At 40.4% G+C, this 26,800-nt stretch overlaps 1 protein-coding gene across 1 annotated transcript in view; it reads left to right on the plus strand.

The window, feature by feature from the left end:
• The window catches only part of ZZEF1 (zinc finger ZZ-type and EF-hand domain containing 1), a 64,515-nt gene extending 38,686 nt beyond the window's left edge, over positions 1-25,829 (plus strand). The window contains exons 36-55 of the mRNA XM_074160423.1: positions 322-584; positions 1,599-1,771; positions 2,339-2,486; positions 3,074-3,213; positions 3,656-3,933; positions 4,980-5,154; positions 5,699-5,831; positions 8,173-8,369; positions 8,954-9,073; positions 10,600-10,788; positions 11,144-11,244; positions 11,775-11,910; positions 13,037-13,396; positions 15,287-15,430; positions 16,334-16,502; positions 18,888-18,986; positions 19,747-19,912; positions 21,455-21,605; positions 22,122-22,193; positions 22,679-25,829. Of these exons, the coding sequence (XP_074016524.1) occupies positions 322-584; positions 1,599-1,771; positions 2,339-2,486; positions 3,074-3,213; positions 3,656-3,933; positions 4,980-5,154; positions 5,699-5,831; positions 8,173-8,369; positions 8,954-9,073; positions 10,600-10,788; positions 11,144-11,244; positions 11,775-11,910; positions 13,037-13,396; positions 15,287-15,430; positions 16,334-16,502; positions 18,888-18,986; positions 19,747-19,912; positions 21,455-21,605; positions 22,122-22,193; positions 22,679-22,753 (3,289 nt within the window). The 3' untranslated portion in view covers positions 22,754-25,829. The remainder of the gene's footprint in view (positions 1-321; positions 585-1,598; positions 1,772-2,338; positions 2,487-3,073; positions 3,214-3,655; positions 3,934-4,979; positions 5,155-5,698; positions 5,832-8,172; positions 8,370-8,953; positions 9,074-10,599; positions 10,789-11,143; positions 11,245-11,774; positions 11,911-13,036; positions 13,397-15,286; positions 15,431-16,333; positions 16,503-18,887; positions 18,987-19,746; positions 19,913-21,454; positions 21,606-22,121; positions 22,194-22,678) is intronic.
• Positions 25,830-26,800: the final 971 nt, after the last annotated feature.

The following is a 26,800-nucleotide window of genomic DNA, read 5'->3' on the forward strand; positions in this document are numbered from 1 at the left end:
AGAAGGAGAGTTTTCCTGAATGACAGGATAGAAGTGAAAAGCGCTGTGGTGAGACAGCACAGGTTTCACTGCTTGACACCAAAGACCTCAAAAAATTTCATTTCTGGAGCAGGAGCTCCCGTGACAGTTCAGGCTCTGTTAAATGAGCCCTACTGAAGCCAGCGAGGCTCTGATGATTCACCACACTTGAAGGTCTACAGTTTGAAACTCTGGAATGTGTTGGGTTTTTCATAGTTTCCTGCAAAGGTGTGGTGTGTTACTAACTATGTTGGTCAGCGAGAAAGTGGCTGCATTTCAAAATGATGTACCTTTTTCTTTCAGTCACTTGCCCACCCACAGCATCACAGTGTACCCAATGGTGACCATTCGAATCAGTGACCGGCAGAGGCTCATCCAGCCCTACGTCCACAATTATTCCTGGCTGTTGTTTGCGGCTTTGACTCTCTACAGTGCAGATCTGGCAAACGGGGAGGAAGTAGAAGGGGAGAAACTGGATTCGCAGGTCCTCAGTCACGCCAGGGTTCTGCAACATCAGTGCATCCAGCTCATCGGAGACTGCCTGATGAAAGCCCAGCACGGAAAAGGTGACTCAGCTCCTCCTTCACCAAAACAATGGTTTCTAGCAAGTGTCAGAAAAATCTGTGATTACTCACTTGGAAGTTTCCAAAGGAAAGGGGAAGCTACTGTGTACTTCACTGAGAATAACTGTTTATGTTGAAAGCAAATGTAGAACAAGTGTCGTTCAGGGTCACTGGAACATGGAAAATAGGGTGCTTGAGAAAATTAATTTTATGCTTACATAAATATTGACGACAACTTGGCAACTCTCAGGTTGTTTTTTTTTCCATCTTAGATGTTGTAAAGGGATCAATCAATATAGCTGCGTGTTCTGTTACTAACGTGTTACTGGCAACTGAAGGACTTGAAGGAAAGCAAATAACTTGGTGGAAAATGTTTTTTGTTCTGCATCTCTTGGCAAGAATTTTTTAACCTTATGTGTGGTATGAGATAAGTTTCTGGGGATGATGTCCATTTGCCTGGAAATAAGGGTTTCTGTGAACTAAGACCTACTACAGAAAAGAGTGATACAATAGAGACCTATGTTGAATGTAACAAAAATTCTAGACTCAAGTTCAAGTAAGTTTTCTGGTAGGTTTTTTTGAGCAGTTCCAATACAGCTGGAATACCACCACCACCACCACCAAAAACTTGTGCATATTCATTATTTAATTTGTTTGTGTTTAACATACAGTTTTATTGTATAGATACCTAAGTGGTCAGCAGATTAAAAGCTAAGACAAATGTCATTTACCTTCCATAAGGTATACTGTTGGGAGGTATCTCTAACACTTTTTTTTAACTAATTAAGACTTCTACCTTGATGGTATCTTTGTGAGGTGGAAAATGTCACTGCTGTTTTTTAACGAAACTACATAATTAAGTGAACATGATGGGGAACATCTTTTTGATGGAGTTGATATTCAAAAGAAGTGTGCGAGAGGAAGTTTGCCGTTCTCTTTCACAACGTTTCAGTTCTGGGTTTTTGCCTCTCTTGCCACTCAACACCTAAATAGCTTTTGTAACTTTCTTGCTTTCAGGCCTGAAAAATTTAGCTCTTCTCTGCATGTTACCAGAAGGTGAATCCTTCTCGGAGAATGACACTGTTCCAGTCAGTCCTCCCGTAGATGGCGCTCCAAAAAGTCATACTGGTGATAAAGCAGCGAAGGGAGGAGATGAGAAACCGAGCACAGGCTCTTTTATGCGTTACAATGTGAGTACCCTTTATTTACAGAACCCCCAATATCAATTAGATTCAATTAGTGCCTTCTTCAGAAGCTTAAACACCCTATTCTGGATACATAACTGAAATAATGGAGAGTCATGATTTGATTTGTAGGTAAAAGTCGGGGGGCAAGGGAGCAGTTGTTGGTTGGTGCGTTTTTTATTAGATCCAGCTGATCAAAGACAAGGCATCACTTTATGTTCTTACAGCATCTGATTCACAAAAGCGTTGGAGGGAAGGGGCAAAGATCATTCTGTGTGAGAGGGTTGTCATTTCCCCTAGTTGTTAGCTCTTTTTAGGTAGGAGAATGAGTTTCCTACAGTTTTACAAAGTGTATAAAACAGTTATAGTACACTTTATGCTTTGAGCAAAATAGAAAAATGTTATTTTCACTGTATGGAAGCTTAGGACATGTATATATCAAGAAATTCTTAAAGAATAAAAGATTTGGATATTCAAGGAAAAATGTTTCTTAAATGCAGATGACTGGCGGCTTTTTTCCATGGCTGTTTCTGCAGGTATTAAATTTTGTTTTAATCTTTGCTTTATTTTTAGGGGAAAGGAGGTACTCACAGTGAAATCCAGTCTCCTGCAGAAGATAAAGTAGGAAAACAAGGAAGTGAAAGCAAAGCTGTCTTTGCAAAGAAAGCTGTTTTGAGACAAGAGTCAGACATGTCTGTGGATGATAATGTTTCTCCAACAGGTAAAAGATTATTTCTCATTTTCCCTGTCACTGAAATACCCATTCAGATGCAAAGCAAACAGCTGCAGTTTTTGTTCCTAAACCATTTTTTGTGTATTTGCAAATGTCTTTAATGCGAGTGAGCTGTCTCTTCTGTAAAAATCTGCCAAGCACACAGCTTTGAACAACTGCTACCTTGTGATCAGTTTAAAGGAGTTTGGAAACAGGAGTAGAATTCCACCGATACATATCCATGTATAGAGATTATAATTCCTGTTGGTCTAACACTATACTTCCGAATTCTTACATACTTGGAACCAGAAGTTAAGTGTCTTACTCTGTTAAAGACTGGTATTGTTAGAATTATGATAGTAAAATGGATCTGTCCCTAGAACTGTCCTTTATGGTTTTGAATAGATGGTGTAAATCTCTTTACTGTCTTTTATACAGTTTTATAAAGACTTGCTTTTCAAATTCTAATAACATTTTTTAAAAAGGGTTTTTATCCTTAGATTGTAATTATAAAAATTAAGCTATCACTTTTTTTTTTTTTTTAATTGTTTTTAATGTCATTTTGGGGATTCTCTTCTTTTGTTTTAATATAAAAGCAGATGACTGCCTCTTGGAGGATTCGGCCCAGAAGCAAGCAGAGAAGGTTTTAATACCAAGCCAGGAACAAGTGTTTGCTGAATGCTCTCAGAAGAGGATTCTAGGATTGCTGGCAGCAATGTTACCACCTTTCAAATCAGTCAGTTCTTTTTACTTTCAACCTGTGTAGTTTTCTAGATATCACAAATAACATGAATAAAATTCATAGCGAATTAAATGTGGGAGACGGGCTCTTGTTCCTTACATGTTATAAAATGCGAATCAGAATGTCTTAAGACATTTCACATTACTAAGGAATGTAAGAGCTCGTTCTTGCATGGGGGGAGAGGGAAGAGAATTTTAATTTATCTGTAAAGCAGTCTGTCTTAACTCTTCAACATCTGCAAAGTTTAAACCATGAGCTTAAATTTACTCGTCAGGTCATCTTAACAGGTCAACCATAGAAGTAGGAAGCTAGTTTCTCATTTCCTTTTGTTCCATTTGAAAGAACATTAGAACAGAAGATTTTTGTATGTGCTATGACTTTGACTAAAAGTCTTGTTTTCTTTCCCTGCCTGACGGAGACTTTTCTTTTTCCGTAGGGCTCCACAATGTCTTTGATCAACCTGGAGCAAATACTTCCACTGATGTTTCAGGTTGTAATCTCAAACGCTGGCCACCTAAATGAAACTTACCATTTAACATTGGGCCTTCTGGGCCAGTTAATCCTGAGACTGATGCCTGCAGAGGTGGACGCTGCCGTGGCTAAAGTCCTTTCAACCAAACACAATCTGTTTGCTGCCGGAGATGCGTCTGCAGTGCCAGAAGGCTGGAAGACAACTCATCTTCTGTTCAGTCTGGGAGCTGTGTGTTTAGACAGGTGCTTTTTACTTTAAACCTATTACTTGCTCTCTGATGACTAATACTAATTGTCTTTCATGTGTGCCTCAGGCATAGAGGCTTTTTAATAGAGAGTTGATTAAACCTGTACCCTGATCATGGAAAGGGCTTAGCATCTGCAGCTCTTGTTGCCGTGAGAATCTCTTAATTTCCTTCCAAAAGAAGGCTCTGTTGAAGAGTAAGTTAATTTTCCGTGCTTACCCACGTAGCATGTTATGGTGGAAGAAGTAAGGTTTTGAAACTTTGAGAAAAACCAAACTACAGTCCTATGGTTTCTGTATGACATTAATTCTCTCCCTCAAGTTACCAAGGAGGAGAGCGCGTCATGTGGTAACTGTCACCAGGGCCGAGTTCTGGATCTGGCCCTTTTGTGTAAGAGTATTAGAGAGAGAGATTCTTCTCTAATAAAATTGCCCTGGGAACAGCCAGGATGGGCAGGGCAGATGTTCCATATTGAAGATCTTGAGAAAGCTTTCAAGCATTCTAACGTTAATATCACGCTTGTTAAACATGACAGTGTTATTTTTCCTTGTAGCTATGTTTTAGAGGGAGGGTCTATTCGTAAAGCAAATAGAAAAGCGTGTTAAATTTAAAGGCAGAAAGACTAAACTTTAGAGCAAAGACTAACTTTAGAGCAAGGAAGTCTGTGTCAGATTATATGTGTAGCTCACAGAGAGAGAGCAAGTAGTGACGTACGTGGGAAATAAACCACTTGGTTTTGTGCAAAGAAAAACTTCTGAGCTCTAAACTAAAATTGGGAATTAAAGGTGACAATGTTCAGGCACACTTTGATTTGTGACTGTAAATCTGTTAAGAAAACAGAGTAGTGTTTATGCTCTAGTGATGGAAAACAAAACAGAATTCATATGTCAGCTGACGTGAAAGCTTCAAATATTTGGAAAAACATTTACATAATATGAAAGCCGTAGCTGTGACAGAGTAACAGTGATACGCTGTCTTGAGGAAAAATAGTTTCAGGTGAGTCTGTAGTCAGCCCTCCTAATTCAGCCTGCTCTTGCTTTCCAGTCGTGTAGGTCTGGACTGGGCAAGCTCCATGGCAGATATTCTTCGATCTTTGAACTCTTCTGCGCAGTGGCATAATGTGATCGCTGCTTTCACTGACCATTGCATTAAGCAGCTGCCCTTCCAGCTAAAGCACACCAATATCTTCACTTTATTGGTGCTGGTTGGGTTTCCTGAGGTAAGTGGCCTGTCGATACTACAGGAAACTAAATTGGTTAGAACTTATAGGTTTCTACTTCTAAATACTACGGATTTCATCAATTGGGGACATCCATTATAAACAGTCAAAACGCGGTGTGTGTCAGAGTTCACATCTTTCCACTTGCGCACAATTAATGTTTATCTAATGAGGAATACTGTAGCTGGTGTTGCCTTGCATTTCTCTGAGTGCCGCTTGTAACCATCACCAGAAAACCAGCTTAGCATGTTTGGATATCAAAAAGGGCTTTTTATGCAAGCAAAACAATCCAGTCTCACTCGCGATAGTCATTAACTCTGATACGTTGCCTTTGTAGAATTAATTTGGTTGTTGTAGGCATTTGGGTTTTTTATACAAGGGAACTGCCATTTTTCTAAAGATTGGCAAATCCCTGGCAGCGAGCAGATTGTTTGGCTAAAAAATACGATACCAAGTATAAGCAAATGTACCCAATGTAGAAGATGACTCTGTATTTACAAATAAGTATTCCGAATGATAACTGAAACTTTTGCTGCAATTTCAGGTGCTGTGTATGGGGACTCGGTCTGTGTACATGGACAATGCTAATGAGCCTCATAATGTGATCATCCTGAAGCATTTCACTGAGAAAAACAGGGCAGTTGTTGTAGACATCAAAACCCGAAAGAGAAAAACAGGTTCTGTGACATTTTTATTTTATCAAAGAATCGCAGACTATTTCCTTACGGTTTCTTAGGGATACCCAAAAGCATATTATGACTAGACCACTTTGTACAGGTCTGCAGAGTTTGAATTCCATTATTAGTAAGTCACCTGATTTTCTGCTTTTAGGTTTTCTTTTTAAAACTCTGACATTTATTTTTATTCAGAAAAGGATTTACGAAACTGTTGAGACCATTTTATTAACTGAGAGATCTCAGAAACGGGCTTTTGATTAAGCAGTTGTTTCTGTTTTGAGATTTGCTTACTGCTTGTGTCTTATCCTTTGCGAACACGTGCTTGATGTTTTAAAACAATTGCAAATCTAAAAAATGTACATGCTGCCTCTGTGTACTGAAGTGCTGCTGTATAAAGGAAGGGGACTCGGAGCCTGAACAGTCTGGGGATAGTCCATTTTGTTGCTCCAAAAATACTCTGTTTCCACTGGGAGCAAGATATGCTACCAACGAGCAAATGAAGACCAAGAACAAACACAAACGTACCCATTATCGATTGATTGCTTCTGAAATGATGCTGTGGTGGCTGTTTTTTCCTGGTCCTGTAAAAAAGCATGCCATAAGGACAGGCCTATCTTCTTTAGTCAGGAGTCTCATCTTCTCTGCTTTCCTTCTGTCTGGAAGAACTTTTCAGAACAGTTTGGATACTCCTAAAATTTGAGACAAAAATTAAAAAGCATTATACAGCATGAAATAGTGTATTTCACTCCAGGAAATTTTAGGACAATCCATTCTAGGGCATATCGGTAGAATGTGTTGGTTATTATGGTGTCTAAAGGCACCAAAAAACCCCAGAAACAAAACCCATCAGAAAACAACAACAAAACCCCAGCAACAGATGCTGCCTCCTGGGTCCCATTCATTCATAAAGGACCTGGGGGTGTTGGTCGACTGTCGGCTGAACATGAGCCGGCAGTGTGCCCAGGTGGCTAAGAAGGCCAACAGCATCCTGGCCTGTATCAAGAACAGTGTGGCAAGTAGGGACCAAGAGGTGATCGTCCCCCTGTACTCGGCACTGGTGAGACCCCACCTCGAGTACTGTGTCCAGTTTTGGGCCCCCTACCACAAGAGGGACATTGAGGTGCTGGAGCGGGTCCAGAGAAGGGCAACGAAGCTGGTGAGGGGTCTGGAGCACAAGTCTTACGAGGAGAGGCTGAGGGAGCTGGGGTTGTTCAGTCTGGGGAAGAGGAGACTGAGGGGAGACCTTATTGTTCTGTACAAGTACCTGAAAGGAGGCTGTAGAGAGACGGGGGTCGGTCTCTTCTCCCAAGTCACAGATGATAGGACAAGGGGTAATGGCTTCAAGTTGCGCCAGGGGAAGTTCAGGTTGGATATTAGGAAACATTTCTTTACTGAAAGGGTTATCAGGCATTGGAATGGGCTGCCCAGGGAGGTGGTGGAGTCACCATCCCTGGAGGTATTTAAGAAACGTGTAGACATGGTTCTTCAGGGCATGCTCTAGTGTCCAAGATTACTGGTTTGTGGTGGGGTGCTGTGTGGGTGGGTGATGGTTTTTGGTTTGGTTGTTGCTGTTGTGTGTTCAGGTGGTGGGTGGTGGTTTTGTTTGTGGTGGGTTTTTTTTGTTTGTTTTTTTTTTTACTGTTGGTTGGACTCGATGATCTCTGAGGTCCCTTCCAACCACTACGATTCTGATTCTGATTCTGTACCAGAGAGAATTTTCTTTCTGTATTCCACCTTGTTTAAAAGTTACTCAAGTTAAACATTTAATGTACAACAAATCAGTTGGATTTCTAGGAGCTAGGGCTTTCAGCTTTGTCATACGTGACTTAATATTGTGAAGTTAATAAAGCAAAGGTTGTCCTAAGATTTGATGATTGAAGTTGTTTAAAAGACAGTTGGAAAAATCAACAGACTAAGCTGCTTTTTGAAAGTGAAGATTTGAATATAGAAGCGCTTTTTGTTGGTTTTTTTACTGTTGACTTTTTAAACGGTAAGACCAGCAAGATTTATTTCATCATATTAAGCGCAGGTCAGAATTTTCTCCATTTTAATTGTAAAATACAGCATGTGCTGCTTTGTATGCTGTACTGTTTATGTGCAAATATATGCAGGCAATCAGCTGTTGCCGGAAGTCACCTAGGATTTTTTTAACTTGCACTGAAAAATGAAATATTTTCTTGACCATTCAATGAATCTGAGATAACTTTAGTACAAGACCATCATTAGAACGTACTTCACGTACGGATCGACTTCATGTCCCAGCCTACTCATACGTACCGGTAAGAGGTGATTTCACAGCATTTTAAGACAAACCTAGTGAATTGTGTTTTTTCTCTTGTAGTGAAAGACTACCAGCTGATTCAGAAATGTGGACCAGAGGGCAGTGATTCCCAGACCCAGCTGAGACAGTACCTCCAGCACTTTGTGCTTATATCCACGCACCTCCTGCAGACCAGCATGGACAGTAGCTATGCTGAGGCGGTGGAAGCAACGTGGGTCTTGTCGCTCGCTCTAAAGGGGCTTTACAGAACACTGAAGGTATCTTTACCCTGGCCCAAAGAATGTAAAAGATAAATAAAAGGTCGTATTCTACCTCGCGCTGGAGGAACTTGGGTAGAGGAGGAACTTGACTAAGCACATTGGGGAACTAACACAAGCTCCTTACTCTCTCAGCTGGCTCCTTTTAACCCCTGCAGGGGGTGAAAATGTTGCTGGGCTTTAAATATCGTTTGTGAGTCTGAATTGAAAGTTGGATCCCTTCTTTCCTGGGGGGGCTGACCATTCCTGAAAACTGAAGAAGAAATTTATAGGGGTAACACTTTACGGAGCGAAGCTCACTTGCCCTTTTTCTTACTCCTGAAGTATTTGAAAAGGGAATCTGAACTTTTTTGGACTGTCAGAGCAAAACAGATATCCAGTTACTACTGTGTGTGTGTCATAGGTGATACTCTTAAGGTATTTGAAGTGGAGGTTCGTATTTTGGGGTTTTTGAGGGACATGAAAGAAAAATATTCCCAACATAGTTCATCTGGACAGGAAATTTATCTGAGGCCATGTGATAAGGCCTTGCAAGCATTGTGGTGCGTTGTTCCCTTATTTTTCATTTGTGTGTGTCTGTGTAGATCCATGGGTTTAAGGAGATCCAAGCAGCCTTCCTTCAGTCTGGTTTACTTAAGCTTCTAGTGAAGAAATGTAGCAAAGGAACTGGTTTCAGCAAGACCTGGCTTCTCAGAGACTTGGAGGTAAGGAAAGTTATGTTTTGTATAAAGTCAGGCTTCACAGAGTGGCATGAAAGGTTATGGCCCTGCACTTCCCCTTTGTGAAGAAGGTCCCAAGAGTATTTCTAATTATTCTGTATAAAAATGTTCACTTAACTGTATCCCTAAATCTGCCGCCTTCTGTCCATCATAATTGTGTAGACAGTAGTCTAACTTCTTTAAAGCAGGAGCTGATTTTAAGTAATCTGATTGTATTTGAAAGAAATTTGCAAGGTGAGGTACTAGTCACCTTCTCAGTTTCTTTTACGAATTTTATTTAGACTGTTCTTGAAAATTCCGTTCTTCAATTGAAATAATAATTAATCTCGAAGAAAAACGTTACTTGCATTACTCTCAGACATGTACAGGGTATTACTGCAGAGCAACATGGGCAGACTAATATGCATGTGAGCACATTTTTTCTGAATGTTCATTAATTGCTGGAAGATAAGCGTGGCTCAACTGTTAGTTATGTTTTATCATAGGCAAGAGTTGTGTTAATTCATACTTGGGACTATAGCAACAATAAGAGAGAGAAAGAGGAAAGGCCTGGAATTCCTAGGAGTTGCCCCAAGTGGTTGGTTGGAAATGCTGCAGAATCAGATCTGGCCCATGGGATCTTGCTGCCTCCTGCCCTGCAGCCAGAGCCAGCCCTGATCCAAGGGGTGTCCTGCCTTATAGAATCATAGAATGGTTTGGGTTGGAAGGGATCTTAAAGATCATGTCGTTCCACCCCCCTGCCCTGGGCAGGGACACCTCCCACTAGACCAGGTTGCTCTAAGCCCCACTGCAGTGTCTCGCCACAGCTCTGCCCATGTCACTCCTCAGAACTGAGGATGGCACAAATTGGAGGACCAGGGAAGTGGGTGGGGTGGTGTGTGGTTGTGGGTGTTTGTTTTGGTTTGGTTTTGGTGTTTGGTGTTCTGCGATTTTTGTTTTGTTTTGTTTTTTGGTGTTTGGGGTTTTTTTGTTTGTTTGGGTTTTTTTTTTTTTTGTTGGACTCGATGATCTCAAAGGTCCCATCCAACCAAAAATATTCTGTGATTCTGATTCTGTGAAGTGGTTCCTCATCCACTTCCAGGGTGCACATTATTTTCTTCCTGTTATGAGAACTAGTGGTGGTGTCTGTGCTGAAGCCAAAGGGATGTTTTCAAAGGAGAAGAACGTGTAGGGGCATCACGGGCTTTTTGGTGATAGTCACCTCTGCTCTGTGCTTGTCTAAGAATCCTCAAACGTTTGATGCACTGAAGTGTTTAAATAATTATTTTTCTCATTTTTTTACACTTTTGGCTAATCACTTAAGTTGTCTTTCTATCAGCCTGGAAGGTGTAACTCATTCGTGAAGTGGGAAATGATTCAATTCTGTGTGTTAGTTTGGTTTTTTTCTTCTTTTTAGAATAGAATGTGGTAAGCACTGTCCAAATCTTATAAAGTTCTTATAAAATGCTGACTGCAGGTATACTAATGATGTTTACAGCTGTCCCACCATATGCTACCTTTTTTCTGTGCAGATTTTGTCAATAATGCTGTATTCCTCAAAGAAAGAGATCAGTTCCCTGGCTGAACGGGAGGATACTGAACTGGAAGAAAGGGAACAAGATCAAGATGTGGAACAACCCGTTGTTGGTCCTGTTGATTTAGAGCAGAACAAACTTGATCCTCTGGAGGGTTTGGATGAAGCCACCAAAATATGCTTCTTGGTACTTAAACTTAATTTTACCTCCTTTGAAGTTACTGTGAATTTGCTAATTGCATAAAATATTTGGTAGTTTATATGGCTGGTTTTCTTCTAAATTTACAGAATATGGGGCTATGGTTTCAGTGTATCATTACCTAAAAGAAACAAACTAGAACTACTGTAATAAACGCTATAAAATCATGATAAAGCTTTTTGCTAAATTACTTTTCATTTTTACTAATCCAGATATTAAACTCATTAAATCTCTACCTATATAAGTGGGAAAATAATACCTAGATCATCCTGAAAGAAACTCCTCTTTCCTTTTCCCCTTGTAACGTCTTTTTTTTTATTTTTTTTTTGGTCTCCTTGCTCAGATGACACATGATGCGCTTAATGCACCTCTCCATATTCTTCGAGCCATGTATGAATTGCAAATGAAAAGAACAGATTCTTTTTTCCTGGAAGTTCAAAAAAGGTATGTGAAGACTGGGCCCAGCAGAAAACAAAGTTACTGGATGTGGGTGGTGATCTGAAATCTAACAGGTGCCGAACAGAAAATGTTCCAAGGATACGATTTGGTTTTCATGTGTGAAAAAGTAAGGAAGTAAACTCCTACTGAGTTGTATTTATGGAAACAAGTCACCGTCTTCTGAGATACGTTGCGTGTTCTTTTCAATATGACAACTCCCATATGAAGATCTACTACGTCTCTGAATTATCCTTACTGGGGAAGAACAGAGAGCTTACATGTGGCTTCTAGTAATCAGAGCATGTCGTGGAGCCACCGTGTTCTCACAGAGATGAGCAATTTTATGACATTTAAAACCTTTGACTTGTTAGAACAGGGAAGCTAGTTAACATAATATGATAAAAATAGGTAGAGTTTAATGAATCTTTCTAAAACAGAAGGTGGGAAGATTTAATTTGCATTTAATTGCACTAATTTAGTTTGCATTGCTTTCAAAACACGTTTGTGTGGTTTTTTTTTCTTTTGCCTCTTTTAAGGTTTGATGGAGATGTAATTACAACAGATGAGAGGATCCGAACACTGGCTCAGAAATGGCAGCCCAGCAAGCGGTTGAGGCTGGAGGAGCAGAGTTCAAAAGCTGTGGATACAGATATGATCATCTTACCATGTTTGGTAGGTACATCTCCACAAAAAGGAGCAGTTGGGAAAAAATTAATTTAGGCATTGAGTAACGTCCGTTTTGTTTAGTAACTTCAAACCTGAGATTTTTTAATTTTTTTTTTTTAAGATCTGAAATAAACCCGTGTTAATGTTTTATGTCAAAATGAATGAGCAGGTCCAACAACAGGCAAGTATTTCTTCCTTGTAATTTCTCCCTTAAGGAAGTAAGAGAACTTGATTCTCAGGTCAGGAGAACAAATTGTGATTGCTGTAATTTCCTCTCCTTCTACAAGAGAGATTGTATCTAATTACCGTAAGCTTATGCCGTAAGTGTTACTGTTCTAGCATATTATTGTTATCTCACAGTAATTTCAGCAGGACGAGGAAGCAATGAATTTGTCATGTAGAGTAGACTCTACGCTTGCAAGCTTTAGGCTTTGCATTCAATAGCGTGGTCCCACAGCTCTTTGCTTTATTTTGGGTGCTGATTCCTGGCTGTGTGGTATCACCAGCGCAGTTGTCTATCAGTTGCACAGCAAAGTGGATCAAGGGCTTCCTGAAATAGTTTCATATAATTATAAGAAAGAAAAAAGAAAAAAAAAAAAGGCCTTAAAACAGCTTATACAGAGGCTGTGAAATATCCACCCCTGGAAATCCTCCAAACTTAACTGGACAAAGCCTTGATTTTTTAATTTGGCTCAGCTTTAAGTCAGATTTGGACCAAATGATCTTCAAAGTTCCATCCCAACTGGCCTCATTCTATGTCACAAATAGGGTGGCACTTTGTTGCTTTGCCTCTTTAGGTCAACTGAAATTAAGGCTTCTGGTTAGAACTCTAACTGCTGGTTCCACTGGTGGGTATGGTCATGAATGTATCAGAGTGTAGTGACATAAAGAGTCTTTGTGAGGAATTCTGTCCCTGTAGGTGCGTGAGAGATCACACTTTCATGTTCTTTGATGCCTCTGATTTTCAGTATGTAAAAGACAAAGTCATTTGTAAATTCAGCTTGCAGAGCTTGCAGTCTGATGGACTGGTCCAATATCCACACAGAAGGAAGTAAATCGTTGAGAGCCTGTTTTCAAACTTGCATTTCTTTTTTTTCTTTTTTTTCTTTTTTTTTTTTTTTTTTTTTTGTAGTCAAAGCCTGCGCTCTGTGATAAAGCAACAGAAGAAACCAATCCCGTCGCCCAGAAACTGATAACCAACACCGAGAGCGATCTCCAGCTGAGTTACGCCAAGCAACGCCGCACCAAGAGTTCAATACTCTTGCACAAGGAGCTGGACTCGAGAAGTAAAAAAGCTGTGAGGGACTATCTGTATCGTGTAAATGAGGCAACTGCTGTTCTTTATGCCAGGCACGTGCTGGCCTCGTTGTTAGCCGAGTGGCCGGATGATGTGGCCATAAATGAGGAAATCCTAGATCTCAGTGGCCCGGCGCATATGACGTACATACTGGACATGCTTATGCAGCTGGAGGAGAAGCAGCTGTGGGAAAAAGTAAGTGGATTTCACCTATGCATGTGAACAAGCCCTGTGCCTACATGCCATGGGACTATGACTAACAAAAATACTTGCAGTTCCTTTTATAAACTCAATCGAAACTCCAAAATTTAAATGAGTCGTGAAAAAGCGACAGTTGGAATCTGTCAGTGTCTTAATGTACTGATTTTGTTAACAGAAAATGGGAAAACTAGCTTTGTGGAGACAGCTCGCAGTTGAGAGACAGATATCTGGGAAAATAAATGTAATAGAGAAATTGGTAAAATAGGCAGTCCATTTTGAAAGCTGCTTTTTGTTAAATCCCAACGTGTCTATTGTCATACCTGATACTCCATTGATGAGCTGACTGTTACCTTGGAATTGGAATTATAATACCTTGGAATTATAATAGAATATTGTAATGAAAATGTCAGCTCAACGCTTCACAGCAATTGAAGCAAATCAAGTGCTGGGAATCTCCAAAGAAGGAATTATAGAATAAGCCAGAAGGCATCGGTATGACACTAAACCAATAGTGTGCTCTCACCTCAACCTCAGCACGTGACCTGACTCCCTCATCTCATTTTAAAAAAAAAAAAAAGAAAAAGAAGAAAAAGAAGATGCAGTACAACTGGAAGAGATCTGGAGAAGAGTGAGCGGAATTATTATAGCCGTAAAATAACTTCAATATGAGGAGCCAAATAGTTTTCTTCACCCCAGATCTTTGCTCTGTGAGGTTGTGGGAGGAGGAGTAGTAATGAAAAAGTCTGTTCCTCCTTCTGTATAGTTCTAAAACAGCCAGCAGATGCAAAAGTTAACAGCAAGTATTATTCACTGGCCCTCCCAGTAAGAAAACAAAGGAGTGTCAGATTAAGGTAATAAGTGGCAGGTCCAAAACAAACCAAAAGAACTGGTTCTTGACACAGTATGTCATTGAAATTGTTGCCGCAGGGTGTTTATATAGGTTCAGAAAATGCCAGGATGAGCTGATAGAATAAAATTCTATGAAGGCGTATTAAATTCAAAAGCGTAGCCTTTGTCTTCAGCTCTTCTGCAAGCGTGCAGAGGCAAAGAACGCATTCAGGGAACTATGGTACATGCTGCCTTTGGTTTTTAAACTCCTTTTCCCCAAGAAATCAATTTTTAGGTGATTGGGAGATGAAGCTTTTGGTCTGAGTTTGCATTACGTTTTATAGGGGGAGTTAGAACGTTGGAGGTGAAGAGCTGTAATAGGTTGCTGCAATGAGTGGAAAGGGGCTCGAGTAGCAGGACTCTGGCTCAGAGCTTTGGTGCACTTTTGAGAAGTAAGAAAAAATGGAGACTCGGGTTGTTCTGAATTATCATTAAGTGTGTCCTGATAGCCTAAACGGCATTTAGTTGTCTTTTTAAAGAGACAGCTCTTGCGTCTAGTGCTTTCAAAGCAGCCATGTAACTGATACTTAATCATTCCTTCTTACACATGGAGTTGTACATTTTGAAGGCTAAAACATATGACGTATTCTATTGAAATCAAAACCTGTAGGTGTAGAAGGTAAAGGTGTCTCTTTAGTATGTTAAAAAAGTTGTTTATCCTCCTTGTTTACACTTTAATTTACTGCTAATTACTTTATGGATTAGCCTTGATTCTAACATTTGTGGAAAGAGATGTAGGTGATAGGTCTCATATTATTATTAAATAAATATTGTAAGATCTGGAGCAGAGGACTGAGTAAAATCTGCACTTGCGGAGATTACACTTCTAGACATTATTTGTGAATTTGTGTAGTTTCTTGCTAGTAGCTCAATTCTCTCTTCCGAAATGATGTGTGGCTAGAAATGAATCGTGTCACTCATCAGCACTCAAGTGTGTAGATGCTGGTTTGATAGCCTATAGCCAGTGGTACTTACCTGAGATGTCGCTTCTCCCAGATCCTACAGAAAGTGCTGCAGGGGTGCAGTGAGAGCATGCTGGGGACGATGGCGCTGACGGCCTGCCAGTTCATGGAGGAGCCTGGAATGGCCGTCCAGATGCGCGAATCTAAACATCCTTATAACAACAATACTAATTTTGAGGTAAGGTGTACACATATTGCAGTGGGGAGTGGGTTTGTGTGGTTTGAAGACTAGCTGAAAACCATCGAGGTGGTTGGAGCAGAGTCTGCCAGTGTTCCACGCGTACAACCAGGGGACTTCTGTGCTTGAAGCACCTGGGAAATACCTCTTCACTCTTGCTTTTGAAGAGGCTGACACCAAATGACTGAGGCCTTGCCCTGTAAAGAAATACATTCAATAAGGTACTTTAATGTAGTCCTAATTCAATCATGTGAAATGTGCATAACTTAAATGGTTTTACCACGTGTGTGTTTGAAGCAGATCCTGTTCTTAAACGGTTTCGGGGCCTTAATGAGCAAATATTTCTACCCTTTTATCCAAAGGTCTGTTTCACTTGGTCTGTTACTTCCTTGTGCTGTTAGAAACAAGTCTTTCTTTCTTGCCTTCTTCTTTTTAAACTATCTTCTCCTGACACAAACAGCTTCTGATTTGCTTTTCTTGCTACTGTTTGAAAACATTTTTCTATTATATATTGGTAAGTAATTATTGCCTCTGGGAGGTCTTGGGAATTTTTTTTTTCCCTGCAGCTCTTACCCTTCTGATTTTTATTTTAAAAATGTGTGTAAACCTTTATGATACGGCACTGAGATCAATACCGGCAATGATTACCGCTTTTAAGAAAAGCTTTTAAAAAAAGCAAAGCATTGCTGGCAATTAATTTTTACACTTAACAGTTAATACAAAAAAATAGGTCATGCTTTACATTGTTATTTTTATCAGGAGTTAATTTAACAAAAGAGGGTTTTTTTTCCCGTGGAGATGCTGTACTATTTGTGGTATCTCCCTTGTTCACATGGGGAAAGTTAATAAACTTGTTGGTAAAATGGTATTACAGTATCCAAAGATCCTATGTTTATTTCTCAGGATAAAGTTCACATTCCCGGTGCTATCTACCTCTCAGTCAAATTTGACTCTCAGTGTAATACAGAAGAAGGCTGCGATGAGTTGCTCATGTCCAGCAGCAGCGATTTCCAGCAGGATCGGCACAGCTTCAGCGGGTCTCCGCAGAAATGGAATGATTTTGAGCTTCCAGGTGAATATGCAGAGTTTGAAAGCGCAAATGTGTAGGGAATTGCTGGAATCCAGGACTCTTGAGAGAAACTACCGAAAGATGGCAGTTAAATGCAGATGTTCCTGAGATGTGGGGGGAAAAATACTCCTTTTCTTGTCCCAGTCTGTTTGCTCTGACGTGCTACTCTTGCATTTGTTTCTTGAAAGTAGGCTTATCTCTTGTTCTGCTACTTGACCTTTTTTTTCCACGCCTCAGTCGAAGCATGCACTTAGCTACTGGAAACAAATTTTAATCTTGATTCTGTTCCAACGCAGTCCTTGTTCTGCACAATATTCACTTACATTGTTTCTGCCTTGTCTTACTTTCCACAGGAAGCACGTTTTTTTTTTAAAAAACAAAACAAAAACAAAACAAAAACCCCCAACCACCAGATAGGCTTATCTCTTGCCTCTGTGCTCAGAGCAAATAACCAGGCTGTGCCAATGCCTTCTCTCCGGTTGTTGCCACAGACAGCAACTGAAAAAAACCCCGTCATTTGACTGATGACTTCAGCCTGTATTCTCTAAGCGCATTTTTGATGGCACCGGTAGCAAGTGCCGTGGTCCCGTGTGAAGTTGTTTTAACCCCCTGAGTGCTGCCGCATTGCAGGGAGCTTTAAACTTCGAGTACCATCAGTAGCTGTCAATAGACTCGGGAACTTTCTTCACAACCAGTTTGGGTTACGAGGTGCTAGTTAGAATTATTTTTGGATTTTTATGAACTCCTTGCTGTCCTCCTTTTCCTCCCAAAGAGTTGCAGAGGTTTGCCAAGAAACTGAACTTTGAGGGCCATTGTTTTGGAGCAGCCTTGGCTGTGAAACTTGAGTTTCACCTTGTGGAACTTTATTTCCAGCCAAGGCTGTCTGGATGAAAGCTCCTGATTTCATTTCACTCAGCAGGCGTTAGCTGAAACCAGGCATTTGAAAGCTTCTGGGCTTTTCACTTGATGGCAGGGCTTTCTCAAGACTCCTAGGAGTAGGAGAGAGCGATGGCTCCATTTCATGATGAAAAGGGGAACAGGTTTTTAGGTTTTTATTATTTTCTTTTTTTTAATCCTAAAAAATATCTTTGAAGTTTTTCTTCTTTGCGAAACTTTGAAAATTCTGCTTCCCAAAGAAAACTAGTGGGCTTGTCCCAGGGTGAGAGGGTTTTTGGTGAAACAGAAGGATATTCTAAGTTTTAACCAGATCTAACCCCTCTACTCTGCGCTCATGAGACCCCACCTGGAATACTGTGTCCAGCTTTGGAGTCCTCAACACAGGAAGGACATGGACCTGTTGGAACAGGTCCAGCAGAGGGCCACGAAGATGATCAGAGGGATGGAGCACCTCCCCTATGAAGACAGGCTGAGAGAGCTGGGGTTGTTCAGCCTGGAGAAGAGAAGGCTCCGGGGAGACCTCATGGCAGCCTTCCAATATCTGAAGGGAGCCTACAGGAGAGACGGAGAGGGACTCTTTGTCAGGAAGTGTAGTGACAGGACAAGGGGTAATGGTTTTAAATTGGAAGAGGGGAGATTTAGATTAGATACTAGAAAGAAATTCTTTCCTGTGAGGGTGGTGAAGCACTGGAACAGGTTGTCCAGAGGAGTTGTGGAAGTGTTCAAGACCAGGCTGGATGGGGCTTTGAGCAACCTGCTCTAGTGGAGGTGTCCCTGCCCAGGGCAGGGGGGTTGGAACTAGATGATCTTTAAGGTCCCTTCCAACTCTAACCATTCTATGATTCTATGATTCTAATACTACAGAGCACAATAGGTCAGGGTATGTTTTGTTTAGCATTACAATAACTGCCAGTGTTTATCTCTGAAGCTGTAGATGCCACAATGACAAGAACCTCTTGAATGTTCCGCTTCCTGATTGTAAAATGGTCAAACATTTTGATAGCTCTTCCACTTTTAAGTAGCTAAGTTTAACAATTTTTTTTCTCTGGAGTAACGGTGTGCAATTTAATTTTCTGACATGTAAAAGCAGTGCCACTTCACTTTCCCTTTTTTTTTTAACCTTTTGTTTAACGGACTGTGAACTTGGTTGTGTAGGGATTCTTCTTTCATAAATCCTAACTGATCCATAACACAAAAGGAAAAGTGAAGTTTAATTATGTACAGTATAGAGTTTCTTGAACTCCCTCTTCTATGTAGCTGACAGAAATGTAAGAGGCATTATCCTGGTAACTATACGGTGGAAACCGTGCTGTGTTTTGTGCCTCCTGTTTATCACGCTCTTCATAATTACCAGAAAGTAAAAGCTCACCTCTCCTGAACGATGATATCTAGGATTAATTTTTGACAGACTTTTCCTTGGATTTGTATTAGTGATAGCGAAACTAACTCAGAAGGCAGTAACGTGGATTTTCTTCCTTCCCTCGTACCCAGGGGACACGCTCTATTACCGATTTACTTCTGACATGAGTAACACTGAGTGGGGTTACAAGTTTACAGTGACAGCAGGTCATCTGGGAAGGTTTCAGACAGGTAAGTACCGCTCAGAATGCATCGGAAAAGACTTTTTCAAGTTATTTTGCCAAGCTTTGACAGACTTGTGGTTATCCCCTTTTTTTTTTTTTTTGGATTTAGAATTTGCTTTCTCCGATGTTTTAGAAATAATGTGATTAGTTTTGTTCAAGTTGAAGCTTGACTAACGTCTCTTATTTGCTGTGACTTTATGCTAGAAATACCGAATCTTCACAGGGGCTTGGAGATAACAATTAGAATAATGTTTTTTGCATTCAAAGTCTCATTATATGACAGTAATTACACACAGGATTTAGTAAACACTCCAAGGGGCTGTAATTGGAAACAGAAATAATTGTAATTGTGTTTTTAAAAAGTAGTTATCCATCAGAATAGGCTGCTTCTGGATCTAATTTCTTGATAGAGCATGAAAGCTTTTGTTAGTTTATTTTAGAGCTTAAATATTTTTAATGAAATTGAAGCTGGTGGATGACTCGTAATTAGCAAAACTACTGCAAATTGCATAATAGCAAGGACCTGTGTTTTGTTTGCCTTATTTTGGGCAAAACTTTTATTTCAGATAGGATTCTTCCTAAGTTTTTCTTGCCCCAGAAAAGACTTGTGATGTCAGGATGGAGTCTAGAACTATCTCAGAATTATTATTTTTTTTATTTTTGTTTGATATTTTTTACTTGCCAAAGCCATGCTTAATATATGGAGAAACAGAATGGGTCCCTACTAAAGTAACAGCTGTTTGAATTTTTTTTTTTCCCCCCGCCAGGGTTTGAAATTCTAAAGCAGATGCTGTCTGAGGAAAGGGTAGTTCCTCACCTCCCGCTGGCCAAAATCTGGGAATGGCAGGTGGGGGTAGCGTGTCGCCAGACGGGCCACCAGCGCTTGAAGGCTATTCACCTGCTCCTGAAGATAGTGCAGTGCAGCGCCCAGAGGTGAGTGCGCTCTTCTGCCTTCTATGCTAAAAGGCAAAGGGCAGGAGAAGAAAAAGTGACTAAGCTAATCGTATTTTGAAGCCAGAAAACCATGTTTTGAAGTAGATAGTCTTAATTTGCCTTTTAGATACAATTCACAGGGCCTTGATAGCAGAAACTTACTATAAGGGGTTTTTTTGAAAACACTTTCTCTTCTTACTTGGCGTTTAAAAAAGGTCCAATGAATTCAGATGTTGTTGTAAAGAAAAAAAAACTCATTGCAAAACAGGACAAAAAATAGATTTAAATTCATTTTCTAGAAATGTATTCTTTTTGTATTAGTTGTACTTCAGAATTAAGGTGAGAATGGAACAATAAACTGGTGAAATGAGGATTGATTCTCTATAAAGTAAATAACTTTTAAACAGTTATTTTTAGTTGTACCAGTAAGCCTGTAATTGAGTTTCAGAAGGGATAGCTGTGCTAATGCTCAAGTATGTATGGCCTGGGTATTTCTTGTGAAAATATGCGTTCAAAAAAATGTTGAGCTTTTATAGTGTCTTGCTTATGTATATAGTCACAGTAACTCAATAGAAAGGCAAGAATGCTGGAATGCTGACACTTATCTCCGTTATGTCCTTTCAGTTCAGAATAAGCAAACTCATGAAAATAACAGCATCCTACTAGCTTATTTGGATTAAGAGAAGTCAAAAAATATATTCAGATATAGTAATAAAAATGGACAATTGCATAGAACCATTGCTTGGTGCTCTGAAAATTTTAGATACACCGATCTACATCTAAGTCTGAAAAAATGATTTTGATATTACTTGTAATCACTGTTTTATTGTATTTTCAAGTTCCCTTAGGTTTTTTTCATCAGAAAATGTCTGCTTTGTCATGTGGGCAGCAAATTTAATTGCTAAAAGATCAAGTCTCCGCTGTGCTTATAATATTTAATATTTTTCTTGTGTTAATCTGATGATGGATTCTGAAATTGAGTTTCCCCCCCTTTCTCCCCTATTGAACAATATTTGTCATCCTATCTGTATGACAAGCGACATTGGGATTAGCTGGCTTTAACTCGGGAGTAGGAAGGAGGCAGGGTTGCAATTGTTTTCAAAGCTATATATCAGTTTTTGTCTGTCTGCCCTAAACAAGGGCATCGCCTGCTCAGGGCTGTAGTTCAGTATTGTACAATTTCGAGCAGTGGAGCTACAGCATTTAGCGAAGTGATGTATATAGTTTTTAGGTTTTTTTAAAGTCCTCATTGTGATGGCCAGTCAGTTTTAGAGAAGTCATTTAGACGTGTTCATGGATATGAGGTCTTCTCCACTTCACTGAGTCAGAATGAAATTCGTTGTGCTGAAACCCTTGACTCAGTTTAGATTTGGAAATGCTTCTTGTGTTTCTTCCTTTATTTATACATTTAACTGTCAGAACTGTGTGGTTTTATTCTCTCACATTTATTTGCGTGGTTTTTTTTTTTTTTTTTTCTCCTTGAAACAGGGATCCCGGTTACTCACTATTTCATCACTATTCCATTTAAATTACTTTTTTCAGGGACTGTGACCTCACGTTGCTGAAGCCACTTTGGCAGCTTTTCACCCATATGGAAAACAACTTGTGTCACGACATTGCCAAGCCTGGAATTCTCCTTCCTCTCCATCGAGCACTCGCAGAACTCTTCTTTGTCACGGAAAACAGAGTTACTGTAAGCAGTTCCTGTAGTAGTACCCCTCCTCCCCATAGTCCTGGGAATGATACGTAGTTCGGTGTTAAACTAAATGCAGTTTTCCTTTATCTTCCCAAAGTTCATCAGAGCTTTAGAAACATTAAATGCTTCAGAAACATTAACAACTTGCTCTTGAGGAGTCTGGTAGCAGATTGTAGTAGAGGGGCATCCACCATAGGACCTTAAGTAATAATCATGACTCTTCCTTGTGTGAGAAAGGCAGTAGGCCCTAAAGCCACTCTTTATTCTGAGAGAAATGCTGATTTAATAATTAATTTAAAGGTATTTGAATGTGGTTCTCCTTGAGTTGATTTTGAACATTACACAGGAGCAGTCTGTAATGAACTGTTTTCGGTGGTCTAGGAGAGGCTTGTGTGTCGTTCTGGTACCTTTGATTCTTGGGGACTGCTATAATGATCAGCATTTTAACATTAATTAGTCGGATGATATCTTTGGTAGAAACGTTGGTGTTCATTGATTGCTTTCTGGCTGCAGGAGCTTGGGTCTCTACAGGAGTATTTGCTTGCCTTAAATACCGAAGATCATCTTCATCGCTGCACAGCACAGGTAATAACATTGCAGAGAGATGTGTGGTTTTGTCATATTTCTCTGGCAGACAGAGATAATGAATGATTTCTCATTTCCCAGTGGAGTTTTATAAAATAGATATGAAGGTACTTGGGCTTTACAGTACTGTGACGGGCCTCTGAAATTTGGGAATGAACTACGCACAAATGCAGTTCCCCTTTAATAGTCAGATGATGCGCCACAAACTGGCTGCGGGGTGGAATCAGGTCTATCTGTTTTACTAATTTTTACCTCTCTGCCAAAACATAGAAATGGGGAAGGGGCTGGTCCTTCAGGCACTGGAAATACAGTTCTCTTGCTGGAACTGCCTGGATGGGTGGCAATTACTGTGCTACCAGGAGGTGACCAGGTAGAAACAGGATGGTTATTTATCTATTTCTGTTTAATTTCATACGAGGATTTCTTTACACTTTGGGATTTGGGAGAATGTTTGATGTGACTCTGTTTTTCCTTCTCTCTTCTAGGCCCTGAAAAACATTGCTGCTATCAGCCTTGCCATTAACTATCCGAACAAATCAACAAGTTTCTGGAATGTTTAATACTGGCTCAGGCCGGAGTGCATGGGATAGAGTAGTTTGTCCATAGGAACCTTGGAACAAACAAACATCTTAACTCCGTTCAGGAAAAGTTCCTTCAGCTTCAGTGTATGAGCACTCTGCAGCCTTCCTTCCTCCCACCTTGATGTAGAATTTGTAAAAGTAAAAGCGCACTTCAATGAAAAAGCACATCTTGAAGTAACTCACGCGTCGCCTACAGTTATGTATGCACATATTGTAGCATGTTAGAGTAAACAGAACAATATTTTTTTGTTGTTATTCAGAGGAAGTAAACGAAAAGAAGGTGTAGCTGAAGTATAAGAATGGAAGGCCCCCGTGTTGGTATCATCTGCTGCCGAGGAAACTTGATTGATGGGACATGACAGCTTTGAAAATCCTGCTGAACTCGGAGAGATGCCGTCAGCAGCATCTATTATAGATCATTGAAGTGAAATAGGCAAACCAGAACCTGGTGGGCTGATGCGGAAACGGTCCACGCTTGAATCCTGTCATGTTTGCTTTTGTTTTGAAGGCTACTACCCAAGGAAAAGAACTTTAATTCTTACTAAACTACAGGTTGTAAAACAAATTCTGGGTGATTCGCATAGCAGTTAAAGGATTCCAGTTTCGCAGCATCCTTGTGCAAGAGGTTAATGTTCCTCCTGTTCTTTGATTTGATCAGCTGGATCATCTGTTCTTACCTTAATTTATCTCCGATGTGTTATTCTAAATAGTCCATTATTCTAATGCAGAGAGCAAAGGCTGGCCCCCGTTCGCAAAGCAGTGCTAGTATGAAGAACCGAGGAACTCACAACATTTCTCGAAGATCACATCTTTACAAGGCTTTTTTCTTTTCATTATTTCGATGCCAGTGGCTTAGAAGGTCCTTCTTGGTGATGCTGGGAACCCGCACTCCCAGCACTCAGGGTGGGGGTTAATGATCAATCCAGTCTTATCTTATAGAGCAATAACTGCATTACTCTTAGTGAACATGGAATGAATTGCAGACCTTCTATGCTGAAATAAATTGGCTTTCTTCCTGCTCAGCTACGCTGGTTATTCCCTTTCCGAAGAGTTAAAAAGAACATGGAAGGATTTGGGGGTGTATTTTATATACCGTTATACAGTATGTAGAGCTGGTCTTGTCAAGTAGGAATTCAGAGAACTTTTTATGCTAATTATTTTCTTCTTCCCTTCCTCACCTCAACATTAGAATATGAAAAAAAAAAAAAGGCAACCGAAAGCTTCAGTAGTAATTGAATGTAAGTTGTGCGAAGGCAGTGGCTCTGTCAGAAGGGGATGTGCTTATTGACCTGCTTTGTGCAGCAGGTGAGTGGTGCCTGAACAGCAGCGTGCACGGAGCACCGCTGCGGGGGAAGACCTAGGAATTGATGGTCTAATCAGCCGGGTCTGGAATTTTAAGGGTGGTCCGGTTTCCCTCTGAGAGGGAAACGTGCGGTAATACATCCCCCCCCCCTCTTTTTTTTTTTTTTTTTTTTTGGGAAGGCCTCCGGTGCTGTAGTTAAAGATGTTTCGACTTCTGTTCAGCCAGGTGAGTGCAAAGTGAACGCTTCTTCAGGGGATGAGGTTGAATCGGAATGTGATTATTCTGCCTGAAAGACTTAAAACTGAAGACTGAGGAGCACTACGCTGAAGCCGTTGCCTTCAGGAATGGAGTGGCCCTCTTAGCAAACGAGAATGCCAGAATTCAGGAAAAATGTACTATTTATCAAAGACTGAAAGGAAGCGGAGCGATACTGCTCTGAAACCCCTCCTCGAGTGTACTGTAGTTGAAGGTTAAAGCCCTCCTTCCTGAACGAGATCACGATGGGAAGGGAATTACCAAAGTCGTGGCATATCTTTTAACACGTGGATCATTTTGTTCCCCCATCCCAGTAATATTTGAGTTTGCCACCTCACTGCAGGGTGTCGGAGAGATCCCCGAGGAACCAGCTGCTCCGCGCTTTCTAAGGGCATGAGCAGACCCTGAGCGCAGGGAGTTGCTCCACCAAAACGAGACATTCTTAAGGCTACTTTAGGGAGTGGTATCGATGGGACGGGTGAGCGTTTGGAAATTGCTCTTGGTGAGCAGCAGGACTTTCTGTTCACTGCCGCAGCGTGAAGCCGGGGCCGAGCAGCGGAGGATACGCAACGGGCTGATTCGCTAAGGCATGTCGCATGCTGCTGAGATCTGCCTGCTTTAGTCAAAGAAGGCGTTTTTTTTTTTCCTTTTTTTCACATCAGGGATGAAGACTGTAAATAAACCATTCATAGAACCGGTCACAGCTCTGTCATATTCACATTTTTTTTTTCCGTTGGACTGTCTTTCTGCTTTCTGTCTGAAGACATGAGGCTGCGAGGAGGACACGGGAGTGGCCAGTGTTCCTTACTGGGCATACCACTAAACTTACTCTACCAGCAGTAACTGGCCTCGTGAGTCAGTCATCGTGCCCTGAAGGGGACTGTCGAGGAACAGTGTCCACTAAATATATAATTTCTACCCACTAGATGGAACTGAAGGACTGTGACCTGAATTGACACTGAATCTGTTGCTGCCTTACAACTCAAATCATTCATTATGGATTTTTTAAGAGACAAGAAACGCTGATTATTATTTTTTTTTTTTTTCTTCTGGTAGTTTTAAAGAAAGGAAGGAAGAGAATACCAGTAATGAATATTTGTGATCAATCACATTTTGAAAATCCTGCAGCAGTTCCAAATGGATGCGGATGATACTATTGAATAGTATAAAACTGTCTGGAAAACAGGTATGCTGAAAAAAATGTGCCTAATATAAAAAACAAAACAAAACAAAGTTGTCCTGCCTGAATCACCTATGATATGTTTAAAACAAACCATATTGTTCCTAATGATACATTTGACTTGCTTTCATTAAACACTTAAAAAAGAGAGTTTTATAATTTCTTTTCTTACGGGTTTACTACTTTGCGATTTTTATCAGTTGTTTAAAATATATCAGACCTTTAGATTTATTCCAGTTCAGTTCAACATGTAAAAAGAAAGCTACAGATGTGGGTAAAATATGCAAATGAAGAGAAATATATTGTAAAAATTCTATAAAAACAAAGAAGTACAACACAGTGTCTGTTGTTTGTTTGCTTTTCTCCTCTCTTCACTGGATGGTAAATGCTTGGATTTGCAGTGAGATCCAGGGGTTTTCTTACCAATTTTCATTTTCAGTGCCTGTAAGAAACCTGCTTTTCCTCATGCGGTTGGGGGGTGTGTGTGTATATTTTTATATATATATATTTTTATATGTATATATTTATCTAATATTGTATTGAACTAGGCAGACAGATACATACTTCTGGAGTCATCGCTTAAATTCCAGCCCTGCTGTTTACATTCCAGTGGCCTTATCCCAAAAACGAAGTTTTCCCGTGGATACCCATTGGTTTCAGCGCCTGTGTGTTTACTTTCAGACCTGAAACACACATCTGGGTTCCCAGATACCTCATGTAAAGCTGAGATTTGTCTAAGGATCTCTTGATTCTAATTAGTGGTGTCTATCAGCGAAGATGCTTGTACCTGCCCGCTCCAATGGGCTTCGTTTAAAAGCTTCCTTACCTTGGGCTTGGCTGGAGGAAAGGGCTGTTCAGGGAAGCGTAATGAGGAAGTCGACATCTTTCTGTATTTACCTAAAGCTCTGGGTTGTTTTCACTGGTTCCGTGTGCTCGGAGAATGATCTTATTAGCTAATTTTATTAAATACACCTAAATAGTGTGATTGTGAAGTTGTGGGAGAGTGGGGACCATTCCCTGAGATAACCGGGTGGGAGGTTTCAGCCGGTGAGAGCAAGGTGATAAATCTAACAAACTCAGTTTAATCCGCTATTAAATTTAGCACACTCCCAGGCACTGGAACGTAACAGGGGTGACAACCATGATGTTTGGGAACCACTGTTTTTCAGATCAAGTTTATTAAGAGTGTTTTTCTTCCAAGAGATCGAAATCGGGCTGCACGCTAACTTCGATGGGGGTGAGTTTTTTCATCCGACGGTTAGGAGAAAGCCACGCTGTTTTAAACCAG

This window comes from Numenius arquata, chromosome 18 (assembly GCF_964106895.1).
Source record: "Numenius arquata chromosome 18, bNumArq3.hap1.1, whole genome shotgun sequence".
NCBI lineage: Eukaryota > Metazoa > Chordata > Aves > Charadriiformes > Scolopacidae > Numenius > Numenius arquata.